At 41.3% G+C, this 14974-nt stretch overlaps 1 protein-coding gene across 1 annotated transcript in view; it reads right to left on the reverse strand.

The window, feature by feature from the left end:
* Nucleotides 1–14974, reverse strand: part of grm6a (glutamate receptor, metabotropic 6a) — a 35650-nt gene that overhangs the window by 11225 nt on the left and 9451 nt on the right. Inside the window, exons 5-15 of the mRNA XM_019349883.2 lie at nt 13619–13773; nt 13357–13497; nt 13065–13265; nt 6336–6475; nt 6114–6236; nt 5697–5961; nt 5369–5604; nt 5117–5278; nt 4862–5011; nt 653–793; nt 451–566 (exon numbers count right to left, since the gene is read on the reverse strand). Coding sequence (XP_019205428.1) covers nt 477–566; nt 653–793; nt 4862–5011; nt 5117–5278; nt 5369–5604; nt 5697–5961; nt 6114–6236; nt 6336–6475; nt 13065–13265; nt 13357–13497; nt 13619–13773 — 1804 coding nt within the window. The 3' untranslated portion in view covers nt 451–476. The remainder of the gene's footprint in view (nt 1–450; nt 567–652; nt 794–4861; nt 5012–5116; nt 5279–5368; nt 5605–5696; nt 5962–6113; nt 6237–6335; nt 6476–13064; nt 13266–13356; nt 13498–13618; nt 13774–14974) is intronic.

Here is a 14974-nt window from a genome sequence, read left to right on the forward strand (position 1 = left end):
AGTACCAGACAAAGGCTGAAGTGCAAAAAACTGCAATTCCTTTAATGGCCACTTGAAGCTGCCTCTAAAAACTGAGTGAATTATCATAAACTCACATGTTAGGAGGCCTATTATTAAGCATGCTTACAGCCTGGTAAATAAAAAAGGCTCAGCCTCTACGGACAGCTTCATCTACTGGCTGCTTGCTTTTTAGAACTGATCCATCAGTTATAAAACCAACACTGGAGTTAGAGAGGTGGTTGCTGAAGGTTAACCACACTGATAAACACAAGAGCCACCACCAGAGGGCGCTGTGAGATACCACGTACGCCAGACAAACTGTGCTGACAGGAAGATAAATATTGGAAAAGTTTACCAAGAGCAATAAAGGGGAGCTCTAATTATCCCACATTTAAGACTCATCTCAAACAAAGGCCGATCGTCAGTGTGTACAGTTTGTAGTTTCAGTACCTTTAGTTTGTAGTATTACTGCAGCATTACTGCGTTCTGTCAGGTTCGATCTTTGTCTCTCCATTCTGTTTGTCACTTGTAGATTTTTGAGACAATCTGGCAGCCTGGACAACAGCCTGCAACACAGCAACACAGCAACCGTGAGGCAACACAGCAACTTGGAAGCAACGACAACGACAGGAAGTCGAAGATGCTTCCAGACCTTGAAGCTTCTCTTCCTCTTCTGGACGTTTTGCTCGGGATGGAAAATGATGACGTAAACTTTGGGCATGTAGAGCATCCCGAGAGAGACGGACGCACTGAGAGACATGGAGACGGTCAGAGTGGCTGTCTGGATGAACATCTGTGGAAAGAGAGGCTGATGCTGAAGAACGTTTGTCCACTTAAAGGTAACCTCTGTACAAACTCATTACTTTGACTTATAGGAACCAGCAGATTCACCAACAGTCACGATTTTTTAAAGTTTTCATGGTTGAGGCAGATTTTTTTAGAACTCTAATCAGCAGAAAATTGCTCAGTGGGATATCGGTGAACGGCTGGAGTTAGGTAAGCCTTTGTAACAGTCTGAAAAGAAGACTTTCAATCAATTTGTGACCAAATCAGGCTAAAAGGGACATCTTTCTAAAGGTCACGACTGGACGACCAGTTTGCTATTCAAATGTTTTACTGGTGCACCTGTGAAATATGCAGAAACACACACTGAAACACGGAGATGTAATACAGTACTGTGTGTTGCTGTGCAGTTTACCACAGTCTATGCTTCATGTGAAACAGGAAATTTATTAAAACAAGTACAAACATAGATGGAAATACAGAAAATAAGACAAAACTGAATTTGTACAAGTCTGACAAGCTTGAAAATAAAAGTTCGGTATGACTACTTTTGTTCTTCAACACATCCTGAAATCTCCGAGGCAGCTTTCTGTAATTTCTTTAAGTAGTCTTCAGGAATAGTTTGGCATAACTCAGCCTCTTCTTCCTGTCGCCTTTTCTACTGAGGCTTCAGCGAACAGTAGACAGATCAACTGAAGGTCCAGATGTCCTGTCAGACTTTCAGATACTGTTCATCTGCTGTAGATGTTTCTATAGGCCTGTCACTTCTTCTTTTGTCCTCTACTTGTTCAGTTTCCTCAAATTTGTAAGAGAACTGTTCACCGTACTGAGATATGCCACGTTTTCAGGTACAGTCTCGTTGTGAATCACCTCTATTTCATGCCAGTCAAACTTTGTTATCTCTGCCATTTTTCATAGATTCAACTAAAGAAATGTGAGTACATTGTGTGTTAGTAACAGTGCCTAAATATACAAAAACAAAATTGTCTGTTATGTGTAGGCACTACACTTCCATAGAGAGAGTTTTTTATGCCTGAATGATTCATTGGTCAACATTAAGAGCTTTAACGAATAAAAAAATATTCCTTTGAAAATGATCAGGTACAGAAACTGGACTGAAAATGAGAGAAAAAGTAGCCAATGTCTAAAGAAAAACTTTAAAAGATCTTCAGAAAGCCTGAAGAGCGATGGTTCAAGACCAGTTTTAAAAAATAAAGCAAAAAATAAAGAAAAGAACAATTCAGGACCTTTGCACAATGCTGTGTGTGACATGTGAGGACATAAAATATATACAGGACACACACTGCCGCACGCACAGGAACACACAAGCACAGTGCCAGCAGTTTCCATTGTGTTGCTTTATTTAAGTGCGTGTGAACTCCTGCAGACATGTTAATTCCCTCAACCACACAGCTGTGTTTCCATCACTTCAGACGATATCACACTAAGCTGGATTCGCTTTCTGGGGTCTGACCTTCACTCGAAGTCTTACTGCTGAACCGCAGTGATTTACAGGAACCTGTTTTTGTCTCCAGCAGAGAGGCGAGTGGCCACAGTGTGTAAACAGATTTATGTCCCCACAGTAAGAGTAAAACCACACACGCTCCCTCTCTCTCTGTTAATCCTCCTGCAGCTCTGTGTGTGTGTTTGTTCTCTCGTCCTCAGATAAAAAAAAGACGACAAAAAAACAGCTTCTTTTATTTTCTCCTCCATCCAGCATCCGTCACTCCTCGACTCTCAGGCAGGAGGAGGAGAGACGAGGAGCGAGGAGGACTGAATGTTATCAGAGTGAGGCAGGAGGAGCAGAGGAGGAACAAAAGAGGAGGAGGCGGAAGGATTTTAATTCTAATTTTAGTGATTGCTCCTCCACAATATCTCACTCTTTCCTGGATTTTACACAAACAAACAAACAATCGCATTTAGTGTAGTTTTAACATTTCTCGGTTTCCGTGGTGACGGCAGCTTGTTCCGTTCAGGTTGACGGTGACAGGTCGGAGCCCGTGTGAGCTGATCGACTCCAACACGGAGGAAATCTGGCTCGTGCTTCACCTCTGTGCTGTTTCTGGCAGCTCTGGTTGGTTTTCAGCTGGAAGGAGGGCTGCTCAGTGCAGGTCTAATGAAACACCTGCCAGACTGGCTGCTGTGGTCTGCTGTACAGCTTCACACAACATGTAGACAACATGTCACCAAATGATTCAGCGGGACTGCAAACTGTGCTGTTACCATGAAAGTTTGGCCTAAGTGGTGACCTCAGGCTACAGGATCCAAACACGGTCTGTGTGTTTGAGTAGATTTGGTTTTTTTTGGAGGAAACACTGAGATTTAAATCCCTGCTATTAAAGTGGAAACACATGAGGATGGTCTGCTCTGTATCTTTATGTTTGCACTCGTGTTAAATCTCTTCTTCCCAGAAGCCTCTTTTCTTCTTCCCCTGTGGTTTCCTCTCCGCTCTGAGATAAATCTGCTGGACGTGCTTCTCTCTGACGCTGCTGTTTCCTTCCTCTTATTTTAGTCTTTTATTGTCTCTTTTATCTGTTTGCTGGAGCTCTTTGTAACTTTGGTTTTAAAAAAGTTATTCTATAATTATGTCCTGTGTTTGTCCATAATCTGTATAATCCAGCTGTTCCCCTCTCAGCCTGGAAATGCCTCCACTTTGTGTCTAATTCTGCTCCGGTTTATCTGCAGCATTAAAGACTCGTCCCTCCCTCAGCTCAGACTAAACCACAAACACTAAAACCCGCTTTCACCACATTTCTGGGTCAATTCACAGTTTTAATTTTCCCCTCACAGGAAACAAAAGCAGGAGCTCGTCGCTCTGCAGGTGAGGATGTATTTTTGTTTCCCGTGGCTGTAAATAAATTAGCCCAGCGTTTAGGCACAGCTCGCGATTATATCACATGACCTTCCTCAGCATGATGATGAAGGTCCTATTGCGGACATGCAGGAAGTACGAGTTCAGCTCACTTTTTGGAAATGTTTGCTCTGATTTCTCAGAGTTCAAGCACAGATCACCAGAATTCAACAGTGACTCCTGGTTTCCTCCTTAAAGAGTAACGAGGTCCTACGAGGTTCACCGTTTCAGGTTATTTGTTAATGAGAATAAAGAAATGCATTTTTTATATTAGCATCAAAAGACTCTTTGTGTGTCTGCTGGGTTTAATCTCCCTGATGGTCTGTCACAAGAAAAACTGAGGATCTACTGATGTATATCACAGATGAAGCCAATATAAAGTCAGCCATACTTTTCACATTTTGAACCCTGTGTTTTAGAATGATTTTGGGTAATTAGTGCACTAAAAATAAAACAAATTTGTCCAATCAAAGCACAGGCGTCCTGCATGGACATGCGTTTGTCTGATGAGTCTGTTAAAAACGCTCACAGAGGCCCAGCACCAAAACATGACAGAGACGTTCGATTAACTCTAAAGACAATATGCTGACAAGACAGTCAGCCTGGTACAGCCCTGTCTGACCGGGCTGACTGCAGTTCTTTGAATGTCCACCTGAGGCTGCGTCCAAAAGTGAATCATCTTCTACAAACAGGAAATTAGATCATAAATAAACATGTTTACAACCTGGCACATAAACCCCTTTGTAATCCTTAGTTTATTTTCCCCCCACTGTAACAGCAGTATGGTGGCTTTATTTTTATGTAATTCAAACATCTACATATTACTAATACATAATGCATTTTAGAAGCACATCTGCTCAGACTCTCTGCTGATCTTCAGCTAATATGTGCCAGTGAACTGGGTCACTTCACTGTATTTGTGCTGTTGGTGTCTTGTGGAGCATTCTTAATGCCATTATCTAACAGATAATATAACACTGTGTGATTAACTCTAAAAAGTCTGCAGTCTAGTTTTGGTGAGTGAAACTCCAGCATCTGAACGTGATGTTACTCAGCATTAACTGTGTTTAAGTTGTTTATGTAATGCACTCCACCACAAAACAGCTCTATGCAAACCAGTAAGTGAGGTCACATGATTATATCTATGTTTTTCTACGTGCCTTGTTATATATACCTGACCCTGGTTGCAGCTTGTCCTAGCTTGGCTCGGTTCAGCCTGGTTCTTACCTTCTCGGTGGACTGTGCGGTACCAAAGAAGATGGGTACGAATGCGAGCCAGACGATGCAGGTTGTGTACATAGTGAAGCCAATTGGTTTTGCTTCGTTGAACGTCTCTGGAACGCCGCGACTCTTCACGGCGTACACCGTACACGTTACCTAACAGCGAAACAAGCAAGGATGATAAAGGTTGCCTAGCAACATCGATGAATCTGTGCTCTATTAGACAGTCAATGACGTATCTGCTACAGGTCAGTGTGTTACCATGAGAACGATGCTGTAGCTGAGGCAGCAGATGATTGACAAGTCAGACATGTCACACTTCAGGATGCCCCGGGCCAGGTCAGGGTTCGGAGGGCGGAGCTCGTCATAATCGATAATGGTGTGAGGGGGGACGACGCCAAACCACACAAACACACCGAGGACCTGCCGCGCACACAGAAAACAAAAAGTGGGAATCATGTGAGGAGATGCTATAGGCAGAAACAGGAAGTCATGTGGTGCCTGTGGACTCACCTGGACAGAGATGAGGATGAAGGTGATGACTAGCTGGGATGTGGGGCTGATGAATTTGGGCGGGGTCACCGACCTCTTGCCTTGTTCAAAGATGCGGTAGATGCGGTTGGTTTTGGTCAGCATGGCAGAGTAGGTGATGGCCATGCCGAGGCCCAGCAGGAGGCGCCGGAATGCACAAACTACCACACCTGGCTCCGCAATCATCAGGAAGGTGATCAGGTAGATCAGGAAGATACCTGCAGCGAGCGAGAGAGAGGGGCAGACAGGTGACACCACCCTCAGAGTTGATGGCATTATCATCACAGCTGACGTAATTACCGATACACACCTGTCAGCAGTACATAGCTGAGCTCCCTCCCTGACGCCCTGACAATGGGCGTGTCATTGAAACGGATGAAGGTGATAACCACAGCGCTGGTCGCCAGGATACCGAGCATAGCGAGAGAGGCAGGCACTAGGGCCCAGGGAGAGTTCCACTCCAGTTTGATGATCGGAGTGGGACGGCAGGCGGTTCGGTTGGGGACCGGCCGCATGTCTGACGGACAGGTCTCACAGTTAAACTCATCCAGTTGGTACTGATACCCATCACACAGCTGCAGACAGGAGAGAGAAACTTTTTAGACTGAAGAACGACTGTCATCGGTTTTAGAAGCACAACATTCAAAACGACGATGATCTAAACAGCAAATTAATTATAAATTCCCCAGAATTTAGATAAAAAGATGCACGCATTCTGCATGTTTACCTCACAGTGCCAGCAGCAAGGAACGCCCTTCACCATCTTCTTCCTTTCTCCTGGTTTACAAGGAAAACTACAGATGGACTCTGGAACGGATCTATCCCCTCCAGACCACTGCATCTCCTCCAGCTACAAACACCCAGGAAGAGAGAGAGAGCCATACAGCCACACTAAGAAAGACAGAACACTAAAACCCAGCAGGCGTATTTTCATGTTCACTCTTCTTACATTGAGTCTCAAATTGTTGGTCCACTGGCCGATGACATGGTAGCCAGGGTGGCTGTGATTGGTCATCTGAAACTGGAAGATGTCATAGCGTCCGGGAGCGTCTCCGTTCTCGTTGAACAAAACACTTGTACCAGCACTTCCTGCGAGACAGATGGGTCACGTCACCTTTTAACTACAGATCATCTCTGTGAGGCCACATGTGGCGTCTCCACTTTAAGGTGAAACAGCAGCTACACCCAGCTACACAATAACTACATTATTTGGCTGATAGAAGGCTGGACAAGTCAGCTAAAGACCCAACAACTCAGAGTGTAACTTAGCTAAAAGTTGGTCATTCTCACGTGGACATGGACCTGAGCTGAAAGAAATAGCAGGAACATAATCCAGTTTGACAGCAGGACAGAATGAATCAACATATTAATGAACCCAAAGGGAACACTGAAGCTTCAGGTGAAGGGATTTAAAGGATCAGTTTGACAGAGCTGGACTTCCTGCTGGGATTACCTCAGACCTCAGACTTTCAAAGCTCTGTGTTGGTTTAACTTTGCAGCTCCTCTTGAGGTCTATCCCAACACAAGCCAACCTGCTGGTCTTTTTGCATTCGTGCATACAGACAAGACATCAGAAATTCATGGTATTAAATCAGATTTTATCCTGAATACTTCAGCAGATCACAGAGAGCAGAACTACCTTTACTGCCTGTAACTGCAGCACATTCACTCAACTCTCACAACTCTCTCACTAGTTCTTTAAGCAGAAAGCTTCTTCAGAGTTTTCAGCAGCTGCATCCTTTAATTATTAACACACACACACACACACACACACACGGTACAACAGAAAGACCAAGTCCACAGGGGAAACAGGCAAAGTGCATTAACTTATTATCTCTCCGTGACTCTGAATAAAAACAAAAACCGGCTGTGGAAATTAAACCAACACCTGAACCACGCAGCGATCAGAAGATAGACAACTCCAGATGATCCAGAACGTGTTGTCCTCGTAGAGTCATTTCCATTACAGCTTGGTAATAACATGGTAACAGTGTGGTAATAAGCTAAAACAAGGCAGTAATAGTATGGAAACAAATTTTTACCACTTAATTACCAGAAATTGCCAAAGTAATATCCAAATATTTATCTTGCATCAACAGTGGTTTTGGCTGTTTAGTGGTTTTATATTAGATTGAAATGTATGTAACTGGGTAATAACCAGAGATGGGCAGTAACGCGTTACTTGTAACGCGTTACTGTAATCTGATTACTTTTTTCAAGTAACGAGTAATGTAAGGGATTACTATTGCAAAAACGGTAATTAGATTACCGTTACTTTCACGTAGGAACGCTGCGTTACTGCGTTACTAAAACAGTGATTTTTTGCGAGAACGTCTCATGACAGTGACGTAAGCGAGTGCGACGTTCGTGACAACAGCTGTCTGCAGATCATAATATCTCGAGTGCGGGACAGAGTGTAGCATGCAGCGTTTAAAGCGTGGAAGTACTGACCTTATTTTGAGTTTGATTCCATAAAAAGTGACAAAAACATTAGTGTCCGTTGTGCGTGGGAAGAAAACTTCTTTTTACAGCGAAAAAACCCCTAAACTTCCAAGCAAGCACCGAGTGTACTACGACGTAATGTGAAATTCACAGAGAAACTCGCGGATTCTTCCACTGACCGCTGCGGCACACCTGCACCAGGGTAAACCTCCGCCTACCCCAGTCCTGCTTTACAGGTGAAAATAGAGCAACAGGACCGCTAGTCTTTGATTTTATTTATTTTCTGCTGTGTTTTACTTGCATCTATTTGAAAGAGTGAGTGTAAACACAAAAAAATATTTTATTTTATGTGCTGGAATGTGCAGAAAATAGGTTTAAATGTTAAACAAATTTCTTCCAGTCAGAGAATGTTGCATATAATTTAATTTTTGCTTGATGCATAAAGTTAAAAGATTAAAACTAATAAAACAAGTTTTAAAAAGAGACTTTTCCATTTGATTACATTTTGTATGATGAATTATGCAGAAAAAGTAGAATTGGGCTGAAAGAGCTATCGCTTTATCACCTATTCAGGTTGTAAATCGTGTTTTTAAAAAGTAACTAAGTAACTAAGTAATTGATTACTTTTGAAAATAAGTAATCAGTAAAGTAACGGGATTACTTTTTGGGGGAAGTAATCAGTAATTAGTAACTGATTACTTTTTTCAAGTAACTTGACCAACACTGGTAATAACAGGCCAGACACTGGGGGTAATAATGAATGTCTGTGAGGCGATACCAGTTTGTAGTAGTATAGCGATATTTTGGTAACAACATAATAACCTGCCAGCAAGAAAATTTAAATTTTCTATATATTGACATGTAGCAATAACCTCATAGTATGAACATAATATTGATTGATGCCATACCATATTGGGATACTATTACCATATAATACTGGTTGAATAAATCCTACCTTATGTCTGCAGTAGTATTTTTTGTTTGAAATTAACATTATAAATAATGTGTTTAACATTGTGTGATTTTAACTGAAAACATGCATGGGGGTCCTGTTTCTGTCTAATTCCACATTAATAACCGATTACAACACATTTCAAGAAGAATGATGATTAACTGGAATAATGTAGCAGTTTAGTTTCTGTGTAATAATCAGAAATGAGGATCACAAATTTTCTTAAAATATTGTAATATGGGTTTGAGGCGTTATCGCCCAGCCATATATGAAATGTAGGAGAAATGTGAAGTTTTGCATTGTATAGGCCTGACTCCAGGTGATTATAAATAAACTACCACATGCGTTTCCAGGTAATCATCATTCTTCTTGAAGTTTTCTTTAATAGGTTATTAACATGGAATTAGATATAAATGTGAAATTTTGCATTTTGCAGTCCTGATTCCTGGTTATTACACAAAAACTAAGACATGTTTCCAGGTAATAAGCACATTAACCATAATATTTACATTGTACTGTAACCTTCAAACAAAGAAGAATGCTGAGGACATAATGCAGGATATTTCAACATTATTATGTGAAAGGATCTACCAATATTACCCTATACTTGTGAGGTTAGTGTCACGAGTCACTTTATAAAAATTTGCACATTATGCAAAGATATTGTCATTTTATTGCTAGCAGGTTATCATATTGCTACAAATATATTTCTGTCCTATTAAAAACTGGTTTAGCTTCAAAGGCATTCATTTATTACAACATTATTATCCCCAGTTTACAAAGTTACATACATTTCAATCCAATAATATTATCCTCCCTAGTGTTACCAAGTATTACTCAAATGGGATTGTTGATCATTGTGTAGTTCACGATAATGTTATAAAGACTCAATTTTGTACCTTAAACGGATCATTATTGTGATTATTATTGTTAAAAATCAGAATTATTATGATTTCAAGGCACTTTGTATTTTGTTATATAAATAAAACTTGAAAAATCAGAGCAAACAATCTCCCTTTAGCAGTGGCTGCCCATAACACCGAGGTTACAGTAATAACCGGATATATCATCACCAGGCTCTCCTTTAAAAGCAACTTTTAGTCTAAATGGGGAGAACATGAACTCAAAACACTGCTCCTCCTATTCTGTTGCTCTTTATGACGCAATATTTTCAATATAGAGAGAAATCCAATTATTAGTATGAGAGGGCCTCAGAGATCACCTGACCACCAGGTGTCTGTCTGCAGGATTCACCTTTGGTCGTGTTGTACCTGTTCAGGTTTGTGTCTAGTCTCACAGAACCAAAAATCAACCTTTCTTAAAGTTCAATCTCCTAAAAATCAAAAAGACCATAAATAAGAACACAGTTGTACTAAAATGATAAAATATTGATGATTTGAAGAAGATGAGGTTTATGTAGAGGGAGATGAAGGAATGAGAGAGCTGCGTGCTTTGTGGCATGCAGCTCCGGTGGTTACAGATTAAATCCTCTCGGTCTTCCAGCTGCTGCAGCTTCACATCTTTATAAAATATGGATTTGATGTCTAACAGGAACAGTTTGTTCAGTTGCTTGAAAAAAAAATTAAAACCTGGTCCTGAGGAGTTTGTGTAGATGTAGAGAGATGCTAAACTTTTTTTTAAAAACCAATTGATGGGGTTAGATTAATTGGTTGATTTATTCTAAGTTGCCTACAGGTGTGAATGTGAGTGAGAGCCTTGCGTCATATTGGTGACCTGTCCAGGGTGTACCCTTACCCTGTGGTAGCTGGGATAGACTCCAGCCCCTCTACGACCCATGGAAGAGAATGGATGTTGGATGGATGGATGGATGGATGGATGTTGGTTCACAGAGACTCCTTCACTGAGACAGTGAAATCCTGCAGACCACCCGGGTGGTGTCTCTAATATCTATGAAACGCTAACGGTGAAAAATGTGAAACTCCTCTTGAAAATTTAACTAAAGTTGCCGTCAACACATTTATGCAGCATTTTAATAGATTAAAATGTCAATCATATGTATTTAATCTCTGTAATATTCTGGATACTTTTAATTGAGCTATTTGTAAGTATCAGAGCTGTTTCTTTTTTCAGTAACTTTGTAATATACTGTATCATTTAATTTAGTTCGGTCTGTTGCTGTTCTTATTGTCTTGGAGGAACTGTAACCACATAATTTCCTTAGGGATTAATAAATTATTCTGATTCTGATAATAGAAAGAGGTTTTTGTAGCTTCTCGCTGGTCAAAACTGGTCGCAAAAACTGAACTGTAGACGTGTGAATGTTGATACTGATCCACAAAGATTAGAGATCTTTAGAGATCGAAGATCAAACCGTCTCTTACAAAGTTAGAAACAGAGATCAGAATGAAACACATTTATCTGTTTTTTTTTTTAAACACAACTAACAGCAGCATGACTGAACAGACGTGCACAGGCTGCAACACTTGTAAGTTATTTAAATTTCAATTCTGTTTCATTTGTGGCACGGTGAACTTACAGACTCAGGAATGCTCCTTGATTAATGTCAAGTCAATTATTCCAGTAGGAAACATGGAGGATTTAAAAGAAAGAACTGACAGTTTGAGTCACCCTTTAGCTGATTTTTTTTCTTGTTATTCTTTCTGTCAAACAACTTGCTTAAAAATTTGTTTACATCATTTTATTTGACATTTTATTCGATGCAGAGATTGTAGAAAATAATTCTAGAATAAGGAATCATTCTTATTAGAAACTAATGAAACAAAGATGTAACTCAAGCCGACATCATGGTAAAGTCCAACTATGATTGGACGTCATGAGAAGAACAGCAGCTGACGGTTAATCAACGTCAAAATGTTTGATGTCAAAAAACAGAAAAAAGTTCATTGAATTGGCTGAAACATATTTGATTATGAATTAAAAGAGTAAATAGGCTACACTGCAGTCATACGGTAAATATTTCAGTCAGAAGATTATTCATCTGTCTCATGTTCATGTTGTGCTTTTATTTTTTCTACTCTTTTGTCCTTCTGTGGTCAAATTGGGTGTGTTCCTGGGATTTGGTGGCATCACTGAAGGTTACTTGGCAGGAGCTTCAGTTTTTGTTGTGTCTGTTTAAACATGATAGATTGCATAATAACGTTGCTTTTTAAAAAAAACCTCAGCCCTCGAGGTTACTGCTTGCTAAATGTGAGCTGTGCAGCTTCTTCTTCCCCTCGTGTTGCACTGAGGGCAAACTACACAATCCTGCAGTACAAAGTCTACAAGCAGTACACACAGACAACCTGGACGTGTTTATATATGTATTCACTTTACTACCTTTTAGTTAATTTCTTTAAGAGTCCATTAAAGACCCAACAGCTGGAGGAAAAGCCCATTCCCTGCTATAAATTCTCACTCTTCCTCAGTCTGAGTGTAGCTCTTCTCCCCCTGCATATGTTTGATTTATGAAATCCAACATCGTTTCACCACACGGCCCACCTTTGACTGCCACATTCATTGTATCGTCCATTTGTTAAGTTCTTAGTTAAAATAAATGATTCATGAGCCTCCTCCCTGTGTCTCCCTCTCTGCCGTGATGCTTCACAGTCAGGTCCCGAGCCGTCAGCATTTTGAGAAGAATCTTGTTCACACCTGCAGCCACTGCAGACTCACATCAGCACACTCTTACATGAATTTGTGTGAGCTTTTCTATAAATCTTCCAGCTTAATCTTCTCTATTAAGGACAGATCCTTCACTTTCAGGAGTTCCTCAAAGGATTCTTTCCACTGCCTGGTCAGTGCATGCAAATCACCTTCTCACTCAAAACAGCCAGGACTGATTCTCCCCTCAAGCTCTGCTCCCCTCTTAACCTCAGTGTCCAAGATGTACACCTGACCACATCCTGATCCTCAGGTGTTTTGGTGCTTCAAAAATGCCAATTTAATGTTTACCACCCACATATGACAGCATCCTCCCCTCAGGCCACTTGTTTTTCTTACTACTGCCATGCAGTGTGACTTAAATCCTAACCTTGATATCTCCAGAAAGGCAGTCCAGCTGCTCTCCGAGAGTTTGTTTCCAGAGTGCAGAGACGAATTACACCCAGATGGCATCACTTTTTTTCCCCAGAGAGATGATGTCCATGGAACCAGTTTTACAATAGCAACCAAACCAAGCTCTCTGCCCATTCCTCTAGCAACCACAAAGCCTCATGAGTCAAGGGTCAAGACCAGATCTGAGTATGGGGACACATTTGTATCCTTACTTCAGGTAAAGCACTGTTACCGTAAAACAGTGCATGTTTTGTCTGTGTGTTTTCTTACCATTGAAGTTGACGGTTCTGATGTAGTTGAGCAGCACTTGTCCCTCCACAGGGTCCATGTTGTTGCAGACTCCGGAGCTGCTGGGACACAGATCCTGGTGCATGTTGTGCAGAGCGTGAGCCATGGCGTAGACCGCATCGATTACAAACTGAACCTTTCCTTCCTGCTCGTAGAGCGAGTCCCGTCCGATCCTCTCGTCACCTGCAGGAACACACACTGTGTCATATAATGGGAAAGTACTCGATAAGATGACTCACAGCTGGTCCCAGACACCCTTCAGGTGTAGCCACACCTGTACATTTCTTCTTATCGGGGTCCAGTTTGATTCCAGGCCGGGTCAGTTTACACCTGAAATCGTCTTCCCAGAACTCAGCAAACCAGATGTTCCTGCGGTTGTTCTCCAGGGAGCGAGTCATGAAGTACTGATCAAACCCTGCACAACAAAAGTATAACACGCATAAAACACAAACAGCACAGAGTCTGAAAACGCTACGTCCAGATGAATCAACTTTTTGGGATTCCAGTCTGTTGCGTTTTTGTTTTCTTGGTTTTACCGTCAATCGAAGCCCGCTTTGGCAGGATGGTGACTGCACCCTCGGCAACATCCTCCAGCTCAGTGACCGGTGAGCTTTTCGCACCCCAGCTGTCTGACCCCACAAACAGGAAGTGGCCCGTCAGGTTAGCACGTTTTGCTGCCTCAAGGACACGCCTACCAGAAAGAGACAGAAAGAATCAGACAGTAAGTGACAGTAAGTGATGTGACAACACATGAGGATTAGTCCGTACAAAACAAATACTGGTGGCTGCCATTGCTACTCCTCAGCCTCTGAGCAGACACACATATGGTATCAATTTCAAAGTTGCCTCATTCTCCAGAAAACTTGCCCTCTGACCTTGAGGTCAAGGTCAAAGAGATTGGAACTCGTCTGAGTTTTTAATAGATTCAACTATGGTATTAATTTGAAAATTCTGACTTCCTTCTTGAGTTATCACATTAACAAGATTTTCACTAAAACTTCAAATTCCATCAACCTTAAAAGGTTGAGTAAAAAAAAATCAGTTAAATCTGAGAAAAGTTCCAATAAGTTCTGCATATTATGACAATGTTGTAAAATATCTGCTGGTGGTTTCTGGAGGTCACGGGTTTTTCATAGTGTCTAATCACCTGCACTGTTGGTCAAAACGCCTGATCTGGACTGAACGTAAAAGGATTAATGGACTTATTTGTGGTCAGGTTGGGTTTGTTGTTAAACAAACTTCTAGGCCTGCCCACTTTCATCTGTGCAATATTGCCAAAATGAGCAACATCTGGTCTCAAAGTGCTGCTGAAAAACTAGTTCATGCATTTGTTTCTAAGCTGGACTTTTGTAAGTCTTTATTATCCGGTTGCTCTAAAAGCTCCCTGAAAAGCCTTCAGTGGATACAAAAAGCTGCAGTGATTACTGAAAGGGACTAGAAATGGAGAACATATGTGTCCCATATTGGCTTCATTTTCCTCACATACAAAGTTTAATGATCAGGCCCCATTGTATCTCAAAGTCTTCAAAGTATCATATTACACCAAAAGAAGGCTTCGATTTTAGACTGCAGGCTTACTTATGGTTCTTTAGAGTTTCAATAAGGAGAATGGGAGGCAGAGCCTTCAGCTATCAGGCTCCAGTGGAGCCAGCTCCCAGTTTGGGTTTTAATAAAGGTTAAAGTAATTGCTGAATCAGCTGATCCTGAAGCATCCCTTATTTAAGCTCCTATAGGATTGTTGAACGACTTCCTATAATGTCACCAGAAATGGCTGCCCTTGGTCTGTTGGAGATCTCTTTGTGTTACAAAGGAGTTCTTCCTTCCCACTGTTGCCAAATGCTTTCTCACTGGGGATTGTGTAATTGTAGTTCTCTCTTTAATATTTCATGGTC

The sequence above is a fragment of the Oreochromis niloticus genome, linkage group LG20, assembly GCF_001858045.2.
Source record: "Oreochromis niloticus isolate F11D_XX linkage group LG20, O_niloticus_UMD_NMBU, whole genome shotgun sequence".
Lineage (NCBI taxonomy): Eukaryota > Metazoa > Chordata > Actinopteri > Cichliformes > Cichlidae > Oreochromis > Oreochromis niloticus.